The sequence below is a fragment of the Phyllostomus discolor genome, chromosome 5 (assembly GCF_004126475.2).
Source record: "Phyllostomus discolor isolate MPI-MPIP mPhyDis1 chromosome 5, mPhyDis1.pri.v3, whole genome shotgun sequence".
NCBI classification, from domain to species: Eukaryota; Metazoa; Chordata; class Mammalia; order Chiroptera; family Phyllostomidae; genus Phyllostomus; species Phyllostomus discolor.
The window spans coordinates 26285642-26304881 of record NC_040907.2 but is presented as its reverse complement, the minus strand read 5'-3'; the positions used below and the strand labels follow the sequence as shown (position 1 = coordinate 26304881).

The window sequence follows — 19240 nt, the reverse complement described above, 5'->3', positions numbered from 1 at the left end:
AGAAGAGAATGGCAAGAGTACAGTGTCAGGAAAGTAAATGGACAGGAGGCTTTTAAGAAAAACTGTATAACAGATGAGGAGTTCAATGAGTTAGGCAAGGCCACTAGACTTGGCAACAAGGAAATCATTGAATACTTCCAAGAGAAGAGTTTCAGGGCAGTGACAGGGACTGGATTAGATTATAGGGGGGTATGGATAAGCAGTGGTAAGAAAGTAAGCAGAGATCCTCCACTCCCCACGGTTCTTCTTGAGGGTCTGTTCTTTTGGCTTCCATGACACTGTAATATCCTGATGCCACCTTTTCAACCAGTCTTCCTTTGTCTCTTTGGGCTCCTCTTTCTGCCCTTTTAAGGCAAATAATTTCACAAGGTATATTCTTGATTCTTTTCTTTTCATTAATTCAACAAATATTTATTGGGGTCTACTATGCCAGGCACTTTAGGGGTGTGATGAGCAAGAAGGGGTCAGGAGCCTATATTCTAGTAGGGGAGGCAGACATTCATTTTAATTTAATTGTGAAAGGTACTCTGAAACAAAGCAAACAGTGCTAAGTGGGAATGGGTTAAGTGGTATGATGTGGTCTGAGGGTTCAGGGGAGGCTCTCCATAAAAAGTGACCAAGCTTTCACTTGGGGCTGAGAGCAGTCTTTCTAAGAACAGGGTTGTATGACTTCACAACTTTCACAAATTAATAACTTCACAAATTTGCTTGGCTATTTCTATCAAATAGGTCCCTGGGTTGAATCTCTAAGGAATCTCAATACAGGGGGTAGAATAAATAGTACAGAAGAAAGAGATTTCTGAAAACTCTCTCTTTCATTTTGATACTAAAGCAATTCTTATCATTGATCACAAATAATTTAGGTTTAAATTTAAAAAATTAGACCAAAATCAGAGTTCTTCCTTTGGAAGTGAATTTCAAGATGAGATATTAAATGGTTCATTGAATGGATGCAATAAATTCAAGTTGGAGATGATCTAAGAGAAGTTCAATTTCTTTAAATTCACATCATCTTCTTCCACTGACTTATACACATACCCAAATATTAGAAACACATATTTGCTGAAAATGTGAAGAATTAAAGTTATTCTGTAAAACACCTTGATACGGTATATGTATTTGGCAGAGAAATGAATTATATCTGTTTTTAAGCTGCTTTCCTCTGATATCAGGCTGACATTTTTCCCTTCACATCTCAATGTTTTAATTAATGACTAATATTAAGAGGTGTCTCTCCCAAAGATGCTGACTTGGTAGTTGACATTGTATGGCAACAGAGGAAGAGAGCATGGTCAATGTTAAAGGCCAATTAGGCCAAGGACCCTGAGAACATTAAAACTGATCTGATGGTTAACTGTGACTAGGGAAGTCACTGAGCAAGTGCTGGTTTCTGGTAAATGCTGGTTAATGATATGAAAATAACACTGATTTGTAGAGCAGATTAGCCAAGGTCAAAATGCCTAAGAAAAACTTGCTAGCTGTGGGATTCTGATATGAATAAATTAACAAATTAATGAATAAATGAGTAAACATGTATATGAATGTATATGTACATATAGTATATTTAAATCTACATTAAAGAGTTATGACTTAAACCCGCATATTTGCTCCCCACAAAAAGTGTTCAGGGAAGCTGTTTCATTGTTATCATCAAACTATTTAATAATTTTACTTTATTGTATTTCCTGTTTTCCAAGAAGAAAAAAATGAAACTAATCTTCATCTGGGCCTTAGATTAAGTCTTCTGGAGAATGATTATCCCTAGGCACAAAGGGCATAACTTGCCTTATTTTTCAATATAAAGTTATTTCAAAGTATTCCAATTTGTAGGTCTGGATAAACTTTTTTTTAAATAAAAGGATGTTATCATTTACTGAGCACTTAATATATGCCTAATGCTTTCATCTATATCACTTCATTCAATTCTTATAAAAACTCAAAAGTCATGATTTACCACTGTTCACATTTTATAGTTGAATTAACTATACAGAGAGGGTAAGTAATTTCCCTCAAGGCAACTCCAATAGTAAATGATAGAACCAGTTTTCAAAGCTGCATATTTGATTCAAACTCATATTAATTTTTTTCCAGCATGCCAAACTGATTGACATATAAAGACTCTTCTTAACTGCCAACTAGTTGAATAAATGACAATAACTCAAATACTACAAAGCAGTATTTCAGAATCTGGCCTTCTTCAAGTATATCTTCAGTAGCAAATTCCTTTCTCAGTTTTGCTTTGTTCAGGTTAATATTGAAATGAAACTGTGTTCCTTTAACATATGCTAACTAGTAGGAAGGGAGCCCAGAGGCAAGATGGAGAGGTGAGGAATCTAGGCTGGGATCGGAATTCCTCAGGACACACAAGGATATACCTCAAGTCTTGCAGAGTAGACAGCATTTTGAATCCCCACATGGCTTGAGAAATAGAGAACATTCATCCAATCAGTCAAATATTTACCAACCTCCAACTATATGTATAACAATATGCTAACTACTTTGAGGGACATAAAAATTGATTTATTGAGATGAGAGATGGGACAAGTGCATATAATTTTAAAAATGCCAAAATATGATAAAGACACTTAATCACACAAAATATGATTAAGCAATTTAGGAGATCAGAAGTAGTGAGCTGGAGAGACCAAGGTGGCTTTGTGGAGATATGGGACTTGAGTTAAGCCCTCAGGTATGGGTAGAAATCAAACAGGTAAAATGTATAAGGACTTTTTGGAATAACCAGATGGAGTGGATGGTCTATATAGGATACAAGACTGGAGAGATAATGGGGATCAAAAATGTAGTTTCCAAGAGACCGGAGAAGGAAAACACTGAAGGTTAGATGTACACCAGTTCTGAAGGATGCCACTATTTAGTTCATCTGATCACATGTCTCCTGCATTTAAGGGGGAAGGATAAACACTCACAGAAAGAAGGGTGAATACAGACAGGAGCCAAGGGAAAGCCACCTTGGAGGCCCAAGTTTTAGAAAGCTACAGCATAATTTATGTGTGTTTATTCCGTGGGAACCATGTGCGTGCATGCTGGCTGTCCAATCATACCAGCTCACTGCATTCTGAACAGAGGATCCTTTGTTCCCAACAGCAAGACTCAAAAGAGACAGAGTCTTATAAAATCACACTGAGATCAGTACTCCCAGCTGGTGCAGGGGCTGATGCCATTCCATAACACACCCTGCAGGAAGCAGCTCAAGATACACAGCTGACTGACTTCCACAGCAGGAGTCTTGTGGCAGGGTGGGGTGGGGACTGGTCAAGCATGGAGAGAATTCTTTAGCCACTGACTCAAATTAGTTCACCAAGTTCCTGACTTTATCCAACAAATCTGTATAAGTCACTCTCAGAACCAACATTATTTCTTAACTAATTAAAAAAAGGGTGGGGGGGGGGGGGAACCACGAAGCTTCCCTAGACAGTACAACTATTAATATTTCATCAGTTAACTCTTACGTGTCATGGAATCAGAAAAAGGCAAAATATCAAACCCCTTATCTTTCCAGAAGTAGGAGGAATAATTCTTTGCCGTAAGGGGCTACCCTGTGTCTTATGTTTTAACAGCATCCACTAGATGCTAGTAGCAGCCTCCCCAGTCATGATAATTAAAAAATGTCTCTGGACATTGTCAAATGTACCCTAAGGGGCAAAAATGTCCCCCGAGTTGAAAACCACTGGTTAAGTAATGAGCTTTGGGTGCTATGAGCTTGAATAAGTTATTTAACATTTTTTTAAAGTCTGTTTTCTTATCTGCAACTGGGATTTCAAATGTCTGATTTACAGGCGGTGGGGTGGGGTTAGGGTTAGAGACCATTTGGACATAGGTCTTTCTCACTCATTGCATTTACCACTGCATCACAACCACTGCAATTCTTTATGTCTGTCTCCTGGTAACTAGAGACTCTCTGAGACCCCAGCACCGATCACAAATACTGGCACAAGTATTCAGTATGGACAGACAGGAAGGAATACGAATCCCCTTTCTCCTAATCCCACTAAGAGATCCAAGGACCATCAGCATGTAGCACACATTTTTATCCCTGGGTGACCAAAGTCCTGAAAGGTCCACATTTCAAATCACAGTAGGAAAATAGCTTGTGAAGGCCTAGGGAATAAGTGCACTCCATTAATCTTCCATAGCCAATACCAGAGACTGGTATTTGAAAAACACTTGGTGGTGGCAGTGGCATAGTATTAAGGAAGGTGGGGAGGGAGCACATTCTCCCCATAGCTAGGTTTTTCCAACAGGGACAGCTGAGACTTGGGAAGAATCTGCTTGGCAGGAGACAGCCCTTTGGTGCAGTGACCTGACACGACTCCCTGTAGGAATCATTTTATTCCTGGTGAACCAACTAACTCAATGAAGTGCAATTCATCAAACTTCCTAGAGGCTCACTGCTTACAGCTCCTGTGCCAGCTAGTTAGCTTGAAAGTGCCCAGGATACTTTTCTAAAGCTCCAGGATTAGCTAAGGCTGAGACCATGCATTTACCATGCCACTTACCATGCATTTCTAGACATAGTGAGAAACTGTCCTGTTCTGCAAGTCTGTGCTAATCTCAGGTGTGTTTATTCATTGAATAGTCAACAGTAAGTGTAAGTTTTGCATGGGGTAAAGTCTAGTTTTTTCTGGAAACAGTTTTCTTCCTTCTTGTAGAAAATTGTATGATGAACCCTAGTTTCAAATGCTCCATGCTGACACTAGATGTGAAGAATTTCAGTAAATGTAAATCAAACTGTTCAGCCCTTCCTTTTGGTTGAGGATATATTCCTTTAGTTGCTTTAAAATCCCACCTTGCTATAAAAATTTCCAGACAGATTTTTGTGAAATCCATCAATGCTTTCTTGACAACCTTCCCATAGATTTTCCTCCCTTCACTGAGGCATGAAGGAGGATCCTTTAAGATGATGTAAAGTCTGCAATCTTGGGATTTTACTTGTGGTGCTGATATTTGGTATACTAATGATACTTTAAAATGGGGCTGGAAGAAGTTCAACATGAAGCAAACTTCAAGGCCTTAAAGGTTTCCACACCTTCTCCCCGCCCAGTTCCTATGGTGGGAATGGAGAAGATTATTACAGAGCATTGGAATCTTGGGGGGAGGGGTAATGGGGAAAGTCACATATGGTTATAAATACCAGCGGCCAAGCTGAGGAGAACAACAGACAAACTGTAGTCTCCCCTTAAAGGCACAGAACAAGAGGCTCCCTGAAGTCATATTTCCACAAAGGAAGTTCCTCTTCTCTTTAGAAATGCATCATCAACAACACCTGCATCAACAACTCAACACAAAATAAACTGCAAATGCCAGGGAAAGTGACTAGGAGGTTTTAAATCAGATACAGGTTCGGACCAGCAAAAATAAAGAATCCAGCCAGGACCTGGCCTAAAGAAAGGCAGGCTCACAGAGGCGGTTGTTGCTACTACACAGCCACAATCAGATTATCAAAAGGCTGCCACCTACATAAATATTTAACTTAATCAATGAGCACTTTTTCCAAATGAATTCTAAGTTTTCTACATAGAGATGGCAATGTTCTTCTAGGGCAGTGGTTCTCAACTGAGGGAGATTGTGCCTTTAGGGAGATTTGACAACGTCTACAGACATTTTTGGTTGTCACACTGGGGAAAGGTGGCTACTGGCATCTAGTGGGTAGAGATCAGAGGTGCTACTCAACTTCCTACAGTGCACAGGACAGCTGCCCACAACAAAGGATTATCCAGCCAAAAATGTTAACAGTTGAGTGCCAACGTGGAGAGACCCTGTTCTAGGGCATTCTCTTTACTTCCTTGAACTCTGGTAGTTACTATTGAAATAGCCTTGTTTAAGGAAGGGGGAGAAAAACCACGACAAGCCAAGCCAAGGGTCTGCACAAGGTGGGGGTGGGGGGACTTATTCAACTTATCTTGACTGCTGTAAAGCTGGAGATATCTAAACCTCCAGGTGACAGAAAGGTCATGCCAAGTGTGATTTCCTTTCTCTCCAAGGGCAGGTAGATAATGCTGACTTCACTTGCTTTATTCTCTAGTGAATTTAACTGGCAAAATAGATAGACTGCTACTGTCTTTATAATCATTTGAAAGGAAGGAGTAAGTATCTTTGTGCATACTGGCAGTCTTTCAGCTCTATGTCAGGCCCTGACATCCAAGAGTTTTCACACATGCTCAATAGGAAAGCCTAAGCTTGCTTTCCATGAGATTAAAAAAAAAAAAAATCAAATGAAAAGGTTTACAGGGCTTTCTTTTCTGGCTTTGTAGTAGGATGCTGAGGTCTCCAGACAGAAGTTGCAAGTGTATGCAGTCACTGACCCTGGGCTTGGCCCAACCTGAATCAGGACTGAGAACAGTCCTAGGGAAGCCTGCTGCCTCATCTGTATCTCACCACCCCAGCCTCAAAGGCAAGCAAGGGAAAAAACTGACTGGCTTGGATACTTCAAATGCACCATCAGGTGACATGAACCTTTTGAGAAACCTACAGATCCTAAAAAAGTTTCCATTTTTCCCACTTGTTTTTTCTTATGGATGAGTGGTAGAGTCTTAAGTCTGAAGCCTGACTTGAATACATAGTAAGTATAAATATATATGAAATATATAGAGTACATGATAGTACTTCCAGGTTTCTTGCTACTGCTCACCAGTAGGATGCCAACACCACTACACATTTCCAGACTGAAAGGCCAGACTGGTTCATGGGGAGGCAGGAAAGATGCAGGGGAGATTTAAGACTCAAAATTATCTCAGTTTTTGACTACACAATGTACAATAGGGAGGGTTTCAAAATGAGGAAAGCTGCTCATTATTTCCAGACTTAATACATCTCATCTCCAAATTTCAAGTCTTTTTCTACCCTTCCCAGAAAGTTCACCTAGGGGGAATTCTTTGGCTTAAGTTTCGGTGAAATAAAGGTCCTTCTTTTTTTTTTTTTTTTTTTGTTAGCCTCGTGTTATATACATACAATTCCTCTTCCTTGATAATCAGAGACTCTCTTGTCCAGGAAAACAGAATTTCCTGAAGAGATTAGCCAAAGTCCTTTCCTTCCAGTTTTCTGAAAGCATGCTCAAAATTCTCATTTGTGAGGTCTAAAATGGTTTCTTCCTTTCTACTTCCACCAGAGAGCTGAACCCAGTAAAGTGCCTTGAGGTCTTTGCCTGTTTAGATTGGAAAAGGACTCTCTTCCATTCCCATCTGATAGATCCTCAGTGGCTGGCCACATTCTCTCAATTATTTAGGAGCAATCAAGGTAAAGAAAGTCTTTCCTAGGAATAATAACTTTCAGTTTTTCGTGTTCATTTAAGGAGAAAAGAAATTTTCCCACAGGCTAACTGCTTCTCCATGCATTTATCATCACTTTTGCACAGTCCCAAGTAAGCCCGAGGTTCTCCACAGACTCGACTCATCTGTCTACTCCATCCATCCCCAGTGGAGTCAGTTAGGTCAAAGTAGAGCCCATGTCAGATTTATATCCTCTTCTCTTCAGCAGAGGACGAGCCCATTATAACAAGAAAGAGCTGAAAACTTAAAACTAATGCTGTTTTTTAATATTTATCTTCATTTCTATTTTTTTCCTTTTTAAAAAAAGTTGAATCTGAAAGAGTCATGCTTTATAAATGAATGTAGTGTGTTGCTGATGAGGGAAGTTTATCTACTGCTGCACCTTCTTAACCCAGGAACTTAACACTCGAATCATGAAAATGACTCAGTCCTCAGAATGGGTCCAAGAACACCTTCCCTTTACTCAGCCTCTAGGGAACTGGGGAACTAACCTAGAGCTTTTCCCCTCTCATTGTTTTCACTTCCGATGAGCTCAACAAGAACTAAGCCAGGAGCTTGCACCTCCCCTCAGAACCAAAGACCTTTGCTGGGAGGAAATAGAAACCTTTCCTCAAGCCTTTGACTTGATAAGGTGGAACCAGGTTTCTGATTTCCACCCCTGACTTGAGGACAGACACAGGGCATAGAACTTTACCACTCTCCTCTTACTCTTCTTCCAGTTTTGCCCTGTCAACACCAGTCACCTGCAGAAACACACACTCTGCAGGTGACCAGCTGATCAGTATCTGGTCCCAGCCTTCACTTCCATAGTGTTGGTGGTGGGAGGCTTATTCTTAGAAGTTAGTGAAACAAGGCTACTACAACAAGCAACTAAGTTGCTACTGAAATCTGAGCATCGCTAGGCAACATACAAATAAAATATGGTAATGTCTGGCAATTTCTTAAAATCTTCCAGCATCATCAAAATTCAGATCTCTAGAAACCATGGATTAAATGAAAAGGAAATGATTACTTGTTCTCGAATCCAAATGCTCTATACACCTACCTATGGATTCTTTTTGAAATTCTTGTATTTAAAACAATTTTAATAGGCTTGTTTACTTCATTTTCTATCTCACTGAAGATGAGAAGGGGAAGATTGCTAAAGGCAGGCTCAGTGACAGCAGTAAGAACAGCAGTAAGAATACCTGATATCATAGTAATAGGGAAAAACCGAAAACTACACATTGCCCCCACACATACATATGCCCACCAGTACAATGATGTAGAGGCCTTAAACAAAAACTTCAGTACAGAACTCTAACTGCAAAGTAATTCCAGAACATTTAATACAAAGCAGCCCCAAATGTCTCTAATATTCTTGAGGATATCACCACAGTGGAGAACGGTATCAACTTTTTAGTAATGTTAACCTGCACTCATAAAGAATTATATACAATATAGTGTTTAGAAAATTAGGCAAATAGAATGGAAAATAATTCTCATATAAACCAAAATCTAATTGATGAAACTATTTTCAAACTTAAGGGATAAGCTTCAGTTTTCTAAGAAATCCATTTAGTTGGTTAGAGAGTTCTAAGCAACCCAAATTCAAGTAAATTGGATCAATGAAGCATGCCTGTAGAAGAGAATCTTGGCTTTCAAGGAGCTCACAATGGAAGAGGAAATCATCACACGTGGTGAAACAGGGAATACCACTCTGCCACTGGAACAGAGGAGTAGGATCTTCTAAGAGGAACACAAATGGGCTCATGGGTTTGAATTTTCTCTGTCTACCCTTTCCTCACTTGGGTGCTTCAAGAAACCCAAATACGATGACTTGGGTAGTTGCTCCAAACTGCCCTATTTCCAAACACGGTAAAGGGCCTTTAGCCAATGTCTCCCTTTAGTGCCAAACATACCGTAAATTCCTAGAGCACCCTTCTGAAACAGCCACTTTTCTGAACTTGGATCTTTCCACAAATTTGTGATATTTCTCAGGACCACGTGGCTCTGATCTGGTGACACATCAACTCTCCACCCATGTTTTTAACAGGAAGAATCCTGACAGGAAGGGACTTGAGAGAACAACCTAACATTGATGGCAGGAGTGTTAATTGTGTAAGTGAGAAATAATTAACACTAGTGATGGAAATAAAGTGCTGGAAGCATCCTTTCCAAATCTACTCCAGGAAGAAGGAAAGAGCAGCAGAGAGGCCTCCAGCAGCGGAGTGAGACACTTTTAGGTACTAACAACAAGGTCAGCTCTTGGGGTAAAAGGCTGAAGCAGTGAGAGCCAAGACCAAGTCAGTTCTAAGTGCTCTGAGACCCAGACTCAGCAAACTCATACTTTGAGTCAACTCCTTTCATCTTTCCCTGTCATTTTAAACTAAGACCCACAAAAGGTCAGGATTAGTACTTCTGACTCAGGAAAAGAATTGAGACTTTTTTCCCAATTAAGGTAGTGCTTCTCAAACTCCCCTATAGGCAGAGAACTTATACTCTTGAGGAGTCTGGGGTGCAGTCTTAAACTACTTGTTATGAGTGAAAAATTTCTTTGGAGTGTCATATTTTATCTTAATAATTCATGAGAATTTTGCATTTCATTCTAGAACACACCAATAATACACCAATAATTTCCCCTTAAAATCTGTGAAAAAATCAGCACTTTAGGAAGATGAGCCCATGTTTATCTTAGGGCTTCTTATACCTCAATTTGAAAAAGAGAAACCTGAAGAAACAAACATTCAGTGTTATTTTCCTTTTTTAATCCTGACCAAGGATATTGTCTCATGTCTTTAGAAGGGGAAGGGAGAGAAGAGAGGGGGAGAGAGAAGCACTGATGTGAGAGAGAAACATCAATTGATTGTTTTCTTGGTCGCACCCTGCCTGGGAATTGAACCCGTGACTTTCAGTCTATGGGATCACATTCCAACCAACTAAGCCACATCGGCCAGGGCTCACTGCATTTTTAAAACAGTTAATTTGAAATTTTCAGAATTTCATAAGAGGAGATTCTAAGAGTAAGAGATAAGATGTGGATATTTCTTTCTACACCCTTAATCAATGTATTTGTACTGAAATAAATTACAAATGTTCAAACCAGTTGCTCAGAAGTCCAAGAGACTATTTAGTCTCCAAAAAGTACACTTTCATGGTGATGGAAGTGAGAATAATGAAACTGGGGGCAGAAGTTAAGATGTATACTCAACTGGTTTCCAAGTTACAAGAAAAGAAATACACATATTAGACAGAGAAAGAATAAAAAACAAGGGCAAGACTTACTTTAAAGTCTGCTAACTGTTGGTTGATGATATCCACTTCTGTCCCCACTACCCACTGGAGGGCCTCTCCCTCCTCTGCTGCGGTGGTCATGTCATTGAGTATTTTCAGTGTTCTATAGAAGTCCTCTACACGGCTCAGTGTCAGCTCTAGCTGCTCCTGACGAGCTTTACTCCTTTCTGTCAGCTTGCCACACTGTTTGTTCAGGGCTTCTAGCTCCCTCTTAAGACCTAACAAGTCCAGAGTCCCCTCTTCCTCCAGCATTTGTCGGCACTCTGCTTCAGATGCCTCTATGTCTAACTTGAGGGCTTGGATTTTGTTAAGAAATAGCTGTACATCCTCAATTTGGGACTGGAGGCTGTCGGTGTCCCTGCCGATAGCACCCATGCCATCTAGCTCATCATCCAGGTCTGCCAACTGAGAAAACATCTCTCGGACTCGGCAGTGAAACTGGCTGATCCCTTCTAGCTTGTTTTCCATCATCATGCAAACACTGTTCACTCTTTTCTTCACCTCTAGGAACCCTTGCTGGGTGGCCTCAGCTTGAAGTAGAAGTTGGGAAGCATCAGATCCATCTGGGGCATCTTCTACCAGGCCCTGAGTCAAGTTCCTCAGATAGTCCACTTGAGTCTCCAAGGCCTGTAGTACTTCCTGTTGGGCTCTTAGCTTCTCAAGGTTCTTGTTGCTACAGGCTTGACTGCCTAGAGCATCAAAGATCTCAAGCTGGTGTTTGGCCCCTTCGACCTTCTTTTCAATGTTCTTAAAGCTTTCCTGGAACTCCTTCAGTCTCTGAGTCATCTCTTCAAGCACCCCTGTTTTGGCCTGTAGCTCTTCTGTAACGGAATCCATGTTCTGGTTGATCCCAGCTTTCTCATCTCGGATATCATCCTCATCTGTTTCTGAAGAATTGATCAGAACGTCAGCAGCATTGTTCAATATTTCCAGCAGGGAGCGGCGCTTTTCCACTTCACTCAGCATAGCTTTTGATCTCAGGAGACTGGATTCCAGTTGCACTGGATCCAGAGTGACCTGCAAATCAGACATCTTGGCCTTACAATCTTCTATCCATGGCACGAGGTCTTCCACATGCCACTGGTATTTCTGAGCTTTCTGCATACAGTCCTTGAGTCTGGACTGTCTGTCTGCAGTTTTTTTACTAAGCTCTTCCCATTGGCTTTTGAGCTCAACCAACTGATTTTGTAAAGTTTTTTTCTCTTCTCCAGGAGGTATAGAAAGAAGCAGAGATTCTCCTTCAGCCACAATCACCTCATAGGAACCACTGTGTTGGTTAAGGCTCTTCTGAAACTCTTCATTCTCCTGTAGTTGAGACTGGAGCCGCTCCAATTTTGCAGAAATTGGGCAGTTTTTTGCTTGCTGGCTTTGTTTGTCATCCAACCAGGTTCTAAGCTCATCAAACATTTGCTGGAACTGCTGGGTGCTGGCAAGAGCTGCCTGGAGTCTGTTCATGCGATCAGCTGAAGTGAGAAAAATCAACTTTAAATCAATCAAGTCTGAACATGGCACTTAAAATGTTTGCTGAGAATATATGGTCTAAACCTCACATATCATATCTGATTTAATACTCACTTCAATCTTGTAAGATGATCTAAGTAACAGAATAAACATTAGGTACTAAATTGGTAAAAACACATAAATATTTCCAGAAAGAGAGACAATGAATTAGTGACAAAATTTTTCTTGTACAAAGCCATGATAAGAAGTCCAAAACATGTTCTAATTTTTTAGATGTTTATATGTATGTATAGGTACATGGTGTAAGGAAATAAGTGAGTATCAGTGAAAGAAGGTGTGTAACTCCACCTGTAAGTACATCTATAAACATGAACCTCTAAAATTATGCTATGTAGCACTTCACATATTGTTAGTGCCCAATCAACATATAATGATCATAGCAGTTCTCACTGTGGCTGGACAAAGGGATAGGTTAATAACACTATTTTGAGTCCAAAAGCTACTTCAAGGTCATCCTAGATTTTAGGACTACCACTAATCCACTCGTTCTTTTGGCTTGCCACTAATGACGGCAGCAGTGTGTTCCTCAACCCAACTCACCTGCAAGGTCTTCTAAACCATGGAGAGGCAGGGCGACTGTCTCCAAACGCTTCTTCAGCTCATCCTTGAGGTACTGCTCACCAATGAGCACTGAGAGTTCATCGCAGAGTGTCTGTGCCTCCTTAATCTCATGGTCTAATTGCTCCAGGTCAGATCGAATCTCACTGGTCTCCTCCAGTTGCTGCTTCACAGCCTCAGGTTGGGTGCTGATGGCTGACTGGCCACTCAGTCGCTGTCCAACCACCTTCACCTTCTCTGATAAGTCCTGGAGCAGTTCCTGGTACTGGGTGCTTTTGACAATAGCTTGGTCAATTTGACTGGAACGGGAATTGAGTTTGTCAGTCAGCTCAATCCACTTCTGATTGACGCTCTGGAGTTCTTTCTGTACTTGGTTGGTGGATGGAGAGACATCTCCAGGGCCTGTTAGGATGCCCTGAGCTGCCTCATTCAGCTGCTCATGCTGTTGCCTGCGTGCTTCAAATTCCTTTAGCATAAACTGTAATAGAAATGACACCAGGATGTTTAGAGAGAAAAGACAAATCCAAATACAATGTCAAAATAAAAACTGATTTTGGATTTTGCCAAATAGTGCCAACTTCTGAAAATAAACCAGAAAACTCCAAGCACCAGGTTATTAGGGCAAATAAGTATTATCTGTAACAACTGCTTAATAAAAACTGTTTTAAAAGGATCATTGTCTATTTAATTTCTTTTACTTCTCTGTCCTACTCTGTTTCAACATTAGTTACTAAGGTTGACCTTGGCTGGGAAACCAGTTTGTTTTCTGGATTGGCACTCTCATCAGCTTTGCCAGGCAAAACCCAGGCCTCTGAACTGGGAACCCTGGGTCCCAGAGCCAGCTATATGACAGACGAGGCTTGCCATTTCAAATCTCAATACCTCTGTTTTTCTTAGTTTATTTCTCAGAATTCCAACAGCACATACAACCCACATGTTATAATATAGCACAATTAAATAATGAGCTATGCACCCTGGCTGGGGTAGCTCAGTGGATTGAGTGCGAGCTGTGAACCAAAGTGTCGCATGTTCGATTCCCAGTCAGGGTACATGCCTGGGTTGCAGGCCACAGCCTCCAGCAACCACACATTGATGTTTCTCTCTTTCTCTCTCTTCCTCCCTCCCTTCCCTCTCTAAAAATAAATAAATAAATAAATAAATAAATAAATAATCTTAAAAAAAAAATAATGAGCTACTTTAAAGCAAGTATCATGTCTTTTTATTCTTTTATGTTCACTGCTTCACTCATCAAGGAAGTTATTAGGGTTACAGATTCTGGAGTTAGACTGCCTGGGTCCAAATCCTGACTCCAACATTCACTAGCTGTATAAACTTAAGCAGCTTTTTATGTTTTATCTTTTTAATCCTTACCTGAGGACATTTTTCCATTGCTTAACCAAGCCACCCTTTTTTAAGAGAGAGAGAGGAAGGGAGAGAGAAACATTAATCGACTGCCTCCCGTATATACCCTGACCAGGGTTGGAACCAGCAACCTAGGCATGTGCACTGACAAGGGATCAACCCATGACCTTCCAAGTTTTATGGGATGATGCTCCAACCCACTGAGCCATGTTGGCCAGGGCTAGGCAACTTTTTAAAAGTTCTTGAACTGTAGGAATACACTGTAAAGTATTTTGGTCTAAACTTGCCTCCTTGCTAATATTTTAAAAGTACAGATCATAATGAATTCTCTTAGAAGCATTGTGTTTTGTGTACTCTGTTGCTTTGTATCTCATTTTTAATAGAAAATTAAGGGAATGCAGTATTTTAATTGTAACTTTGCCAATATCTTTATCTAGAGGTCTGCTGCTATTTTTGTCCTTTATAAAATTTTTGTTGCCAAGAAAGGCAAGATTACATTTTTTTCTTCCATATTGAGTTGGTATAGTGTATTCTTGGTTATCAGAATACTCACATAGTTTTGAGACTTTGAAGGTAAATATTCATGATGTGTGAAAAAGCATGATCCATAACTTTATGATCTTAATTACACAAAAATGGAAGCTTAGTTGTGTAGATACACAGGGAACTTAGGATATGTCAAACTGTAAACTGCTTGTGGTTATGGATGACTGTTCTTTGCTTCTTGTGTTTTTTGGTTTCCTATTATATGCACTTGTTAACTCTTAAAAAATAAATGTTACTTTAAATAAATAAATACATAAATAAATAAAAGTTCTCTAAATCTCAGCTGTAAAATGGGACAATCAAGTACTTAGTTGGCTGTTATAAGGATTAAGAGGGTACTTAGCACATACATTGTACAAAAATAATTAAGACACCACCTCAAGGAGTAACAGATATGTAAACAATGAGTAATAGTAGAATATGACAAAAACAAAAATGATTTAAACAGATATGAACATGGAACTGTGAAAGCAAGGAGTTAAGGTGATTAATTCTAAGGTGAGGAATGAAAAAAATAGAAGAAGAAAATCCAGCAAGGCCTCACAGATGACACAATAAGAATATGTAGAAGGTCTCCAAGTGAACAGAGAGTGAGGCCTGGTTCAGGGGAGCACTAGGATTAGCAAAGGCATCAAGGGCTATTATCAGGTAGTTTGTCAGGAAACGAACATCATTATCTGGGCCTGTGGTAGAAATGTGGGGTGTCTGGTGGTAAGAGCTAAAAAGTAGGCTGGCAACGGACAAAACTAAGACCAGACTTGTGAAAAGCCTTATACACGTAGTATATACCACATTGAGCAGATATTTGGACTGTGCAAAAGCAGTAAAGAGCCACTAAAAGTATTTTAAATACATTCAGATATCTGATTTAAGACACAATTGATAACTGGGTAGAGGAGAGACTAGACAGAGAAGCTCCATATCTTTGACTGCTGATCAGACTGCTGCAAGGATCCAGGCCTGAATGAAGCCTGCCTGAGGCACTCAGAATGGAGAGAAGGATCAGAGCAGCGGTTCTCAAATTATGATCCAAGGGCCTCGAGGAGTCCTACCAGGAATCCAACGATGGTCAAAACTATTTTCAAATACTAACTGAGTTATTTGCCTTTTAAAATTCTTATTCTCTCACAAATGTTCAGTGGAGTTTTCAGAGTCTACATGACATCTGAGATCACAACAGATTGAGTACAGAAGCATAAAAGAACGTCTATAAAAATATTCTATTAAGCCAGATATTACAGAGAATTGCAAAGATGTAAAATGACGCCACTCTTACTATATTTTTTGCTATACATTTTCAAAACTGTATTTTTTATAATACATTACTTATGTTAATTTTATGGTTTATCAATTTAAAATTAAATAATAAATACATTTTTAAAATTTCTCAGTGTTTTAATACAATAAATATCAACAGATTATCAATAGCTATGGATGAACAGAAGCTCTTTGGAGTCTTCAGTAAGTTTTAAGAGTGTAAAAGGGTTCTGAGTCTTAAAAGTTTGAAAACCACTAGATTAGAAAAATATTTTTAAGTACACTAAATAGGACTTGATTTTTAATTGGATGCAGGGGCTAAAAGAAAGGATTCCTTCAAAAACTACTCGGGTCTTAACTTAAGTGACCTGAGTAATGGTGGACGGAGAGAAGAAATGAAACGAGGATAAGGTAGAACAGAGAGGTTCTAAGCAGAATTTCATTGGAAATGCCATAATTTGACCCATCTAAGGTTCTATGATGTTTGGTACTTGAATCAATTTTTGTGAGGTTTGATCAGCAGAAAGTCTTTAAGTAAAACCACATGATATAAGATATTGCATTAAGTAATGTGGATGACTACTAGGGATTATAAGTAAAATATGATCCTAGAATTTAGTCAGAAGTTCCCATTCTCACATCCATTCATCTTACTGTCTGTTGATGATATTAACAATACAGTTGTTGACTATTTACTATTCAACAGGCACAATGATAAAGACATTAGAAATATCACACTTAAACTGAGGAAATGAGACTCTTACGAGGTTAAATGACTTGACCAGGGTCTTGTGAAATCACTCTTGCTGAGAGCAGCATTCAAACCCAGGTTAATGTGACCCCCAACTTCTTTGCTCTAAAGCATTTAGCTATATGCTCACCTGGACCTGCTGCCTTTTGTGCATTCAGCATGTTGGGGTCAATAGACAAGGGCCCCAACACTCCCATCATCAGGTTGCCTTCTCCATCAGCCAGGGCCGGAGCTGGATTCTGCAGCTGGAAGCAGGCCAGATGACTTGCAGATTTCTCTAATGCTTTTGCCGAGCCATTGTCACCTCTGTGGCCCCTTTCCCATCGGGAATCTGTAGAGAGGAAATGAGAATATGTATTCCTTTATTCTCATCATAGCCACAGGCCTAGTCCCCTGAATAATGTTCCTAATAAACTACAGGAAATGACCCCTGGAGCATTATTTAAATATTTTTAAAGTGAAAATAACTTTCATTTATTTAACTGAAATAACAAACAGTTTTGTCTCTTGATTGTGGTGGTGATTATATGAAACTAGATATGCAATGTAATTGCACAGGACTACATACAAACACAGAAAATAACTTATATAGATATTATTTATAGCCTGTTTTTAAAACTTTCTATATTATAAACATCTTTGATGCCAGTAAGTTTTTTTATACCAATAACTATTTATCTATATCATTTATAGTTCAATATTATGAACACAGCATCATTTACTCAATCCTTTCATTGGCCTTTTAATTATTTCCCATTTTTCATTTTTATCATCAATACCCTCTTTAGTTCTTGACCACAGCATATTGTCACTTTGAATGAAAGTGACACCCAAGAAAGATTGTCACCCAAGAAAGCCAAACTTCTGACACTTGGAGTGGTATCTCTAAAATTTTTCCCTAATCAAGTTCACACTCTGACCCTATCTAGGCCTCTTATTTGCTTATGAAAATTAACTAAAAATAATTCCTGCTCTATACAATGTGTTGAAATTCTGTATTTTTTTGGAAGATAAGCAATTTAGACAAGGTGAATCTGTAACATCCCTGTGATAACTTACTAAGTTCTTCCTGCATTTTCTTCCAGTTTTCTGCTTCTTGTGAGTTGGGATATGTTATCAGTAATCCAGCCAGGGCTTCCCTTACTTTTTGGATTTTTGGAGAATTCTGTTCCAATTCAGTCAGGAAGGCCTAGGGGAAAGAACATCATGTATGCCGTGAGATTTCTGGACAAGAACAAAGATATGAGTAAGGAGAAAATGACTGGAAGACAGGGTGACAATTTTAGGCTGTACTTCTGATTCTATTCATGACTTGTTTAATGATTTTAAGATACTCAAACTTTCTGCTTCAATTTTTAGTTTAACATGAAAATCTAATGGCGGATCTGAATTTCTTTTATGTTCAACATTAGTAGAACCCATAAAAAGAATCATTACTCCCCCAAAACTAAAAGTGTCAAGATACAATCATGATGATGATGTTTATATAGTTGGAGATGATAAGATATGCTCAATCAGAATATAAAAATTTTGGTAAAAAATTTTCACAGGATTTTCTATAATGACTTTCCTCTGATATTTTTCTTAGTCCAACATGTCAATCTTAAGAATGAACTGCAATCACAGCTATTTTGAGGCCTCCAAGAGTTGGAAAGGTGCATAGGTGAGAATGGCTTGGTTTGCAGCATATAGAAAATGAGATTCCATTTTCAATGAGCTCCTACATCTGAGGAGGGCTATTCTCTTTGCAAACACACCTCGTTTGGTTTCTGAATCTGACTTGTAACAATTTCTAATTTCACAGGTAAGAATTCTCTGGGAGAGTTTAGGCATAGTAAGCATTTGAAAGTCAGCCGTGCTGCCTATCATGACTGGGACAGTTAGGCATGTCTCACCTCAGGTCTCTGGGCTCAGTCAGGAGCGCTGGGACAACAGCCCCTTCCCTTTAGTGTTTGGGATGCAGCCAACATAAACACCGTACCTTGTTAGATTCAGCTTGGGCTCTCACTGTCTCTGTCTTGGTTGGGGATGAAGAGGCATCCATGCCTTTTAGGATTTCCTCTTTTGATTCCAGCCATTCCAGGACTGAGCTTGCCTCCTTCTGAACTTCCTGCATTCTGCTGAGGACAGCCTGAAGGTTTTCTTGGTGTTCTCGAAGTACTCCCCCAAGCTTCTCATATTTCAAATTTACATCTGACATGTCACACTGAATCTCTGTCAGATCTAATATGACAGAAACAGAAATCAGGTCTCTGAGCAACCCCACTGGTTCCTAACTACTAAATTACTTATCAAGATTAAGCACCTCTCCTACTCCTTCTAGTGAACTAGAGATTACCTTCCTGCTAAATCACATGAAACTTCCTGTCCACATCCACAAAGCAAAAGAACTCTCATTAACCTGCTTTCTGATTTTGGCATTATACACTCAGATGTATAAATAAAATGGTTAATGAACATGGGAACAACAAGAGTGATGAAAGTTAAGTTTTGGAGCATCTCTTGCTCCCTTTTCTCTACAATAGAGAGAAGTCACCTAACTGGGAGGTTGAGGGCTAGACTAGACTACCTGTCCTGTATAGCTTCTTCATTATTCAAAGAGTTGCATATATTATTTTCAAGGTCTTTTCATATGGTCTTATCTAATGGTCCAGTTTATTTCCTTAGTATGTTCCTTTATTTTACT

General features: G+C 39.4%; 1 protein-coding gene across 1 annotated transcript in view; it reads right to left on the bottom strand.

Moving 5' to 3' along the window:
- The window catches only part of MACF1 (microtubule actin crosslinking factor 1), a 325706-nt gene that overhangs the window by 73793 nt on the left and 232673 nt on the right, over positions 1-19240 (bottom strand). Inside the window, 8 exon segments of the mRNA XM_036027482.1 lie at positions 10551-12022; positions 12621-13116; positions 16685-16696; positions 16698-16760; positions 16763-16799; positions 16801-16885; positions 17614-17743; positions 18536-18777. Of these exon segments, the coding sequence (XP_035883375.1) occupies positions 10551-12022; positions 12621-13116; positions 16685-16696; positions 16698-16760; positions 16763-16799; positions 16801-16885; positions 17614-17743; positions 18536-18777 (2537 nt within the window).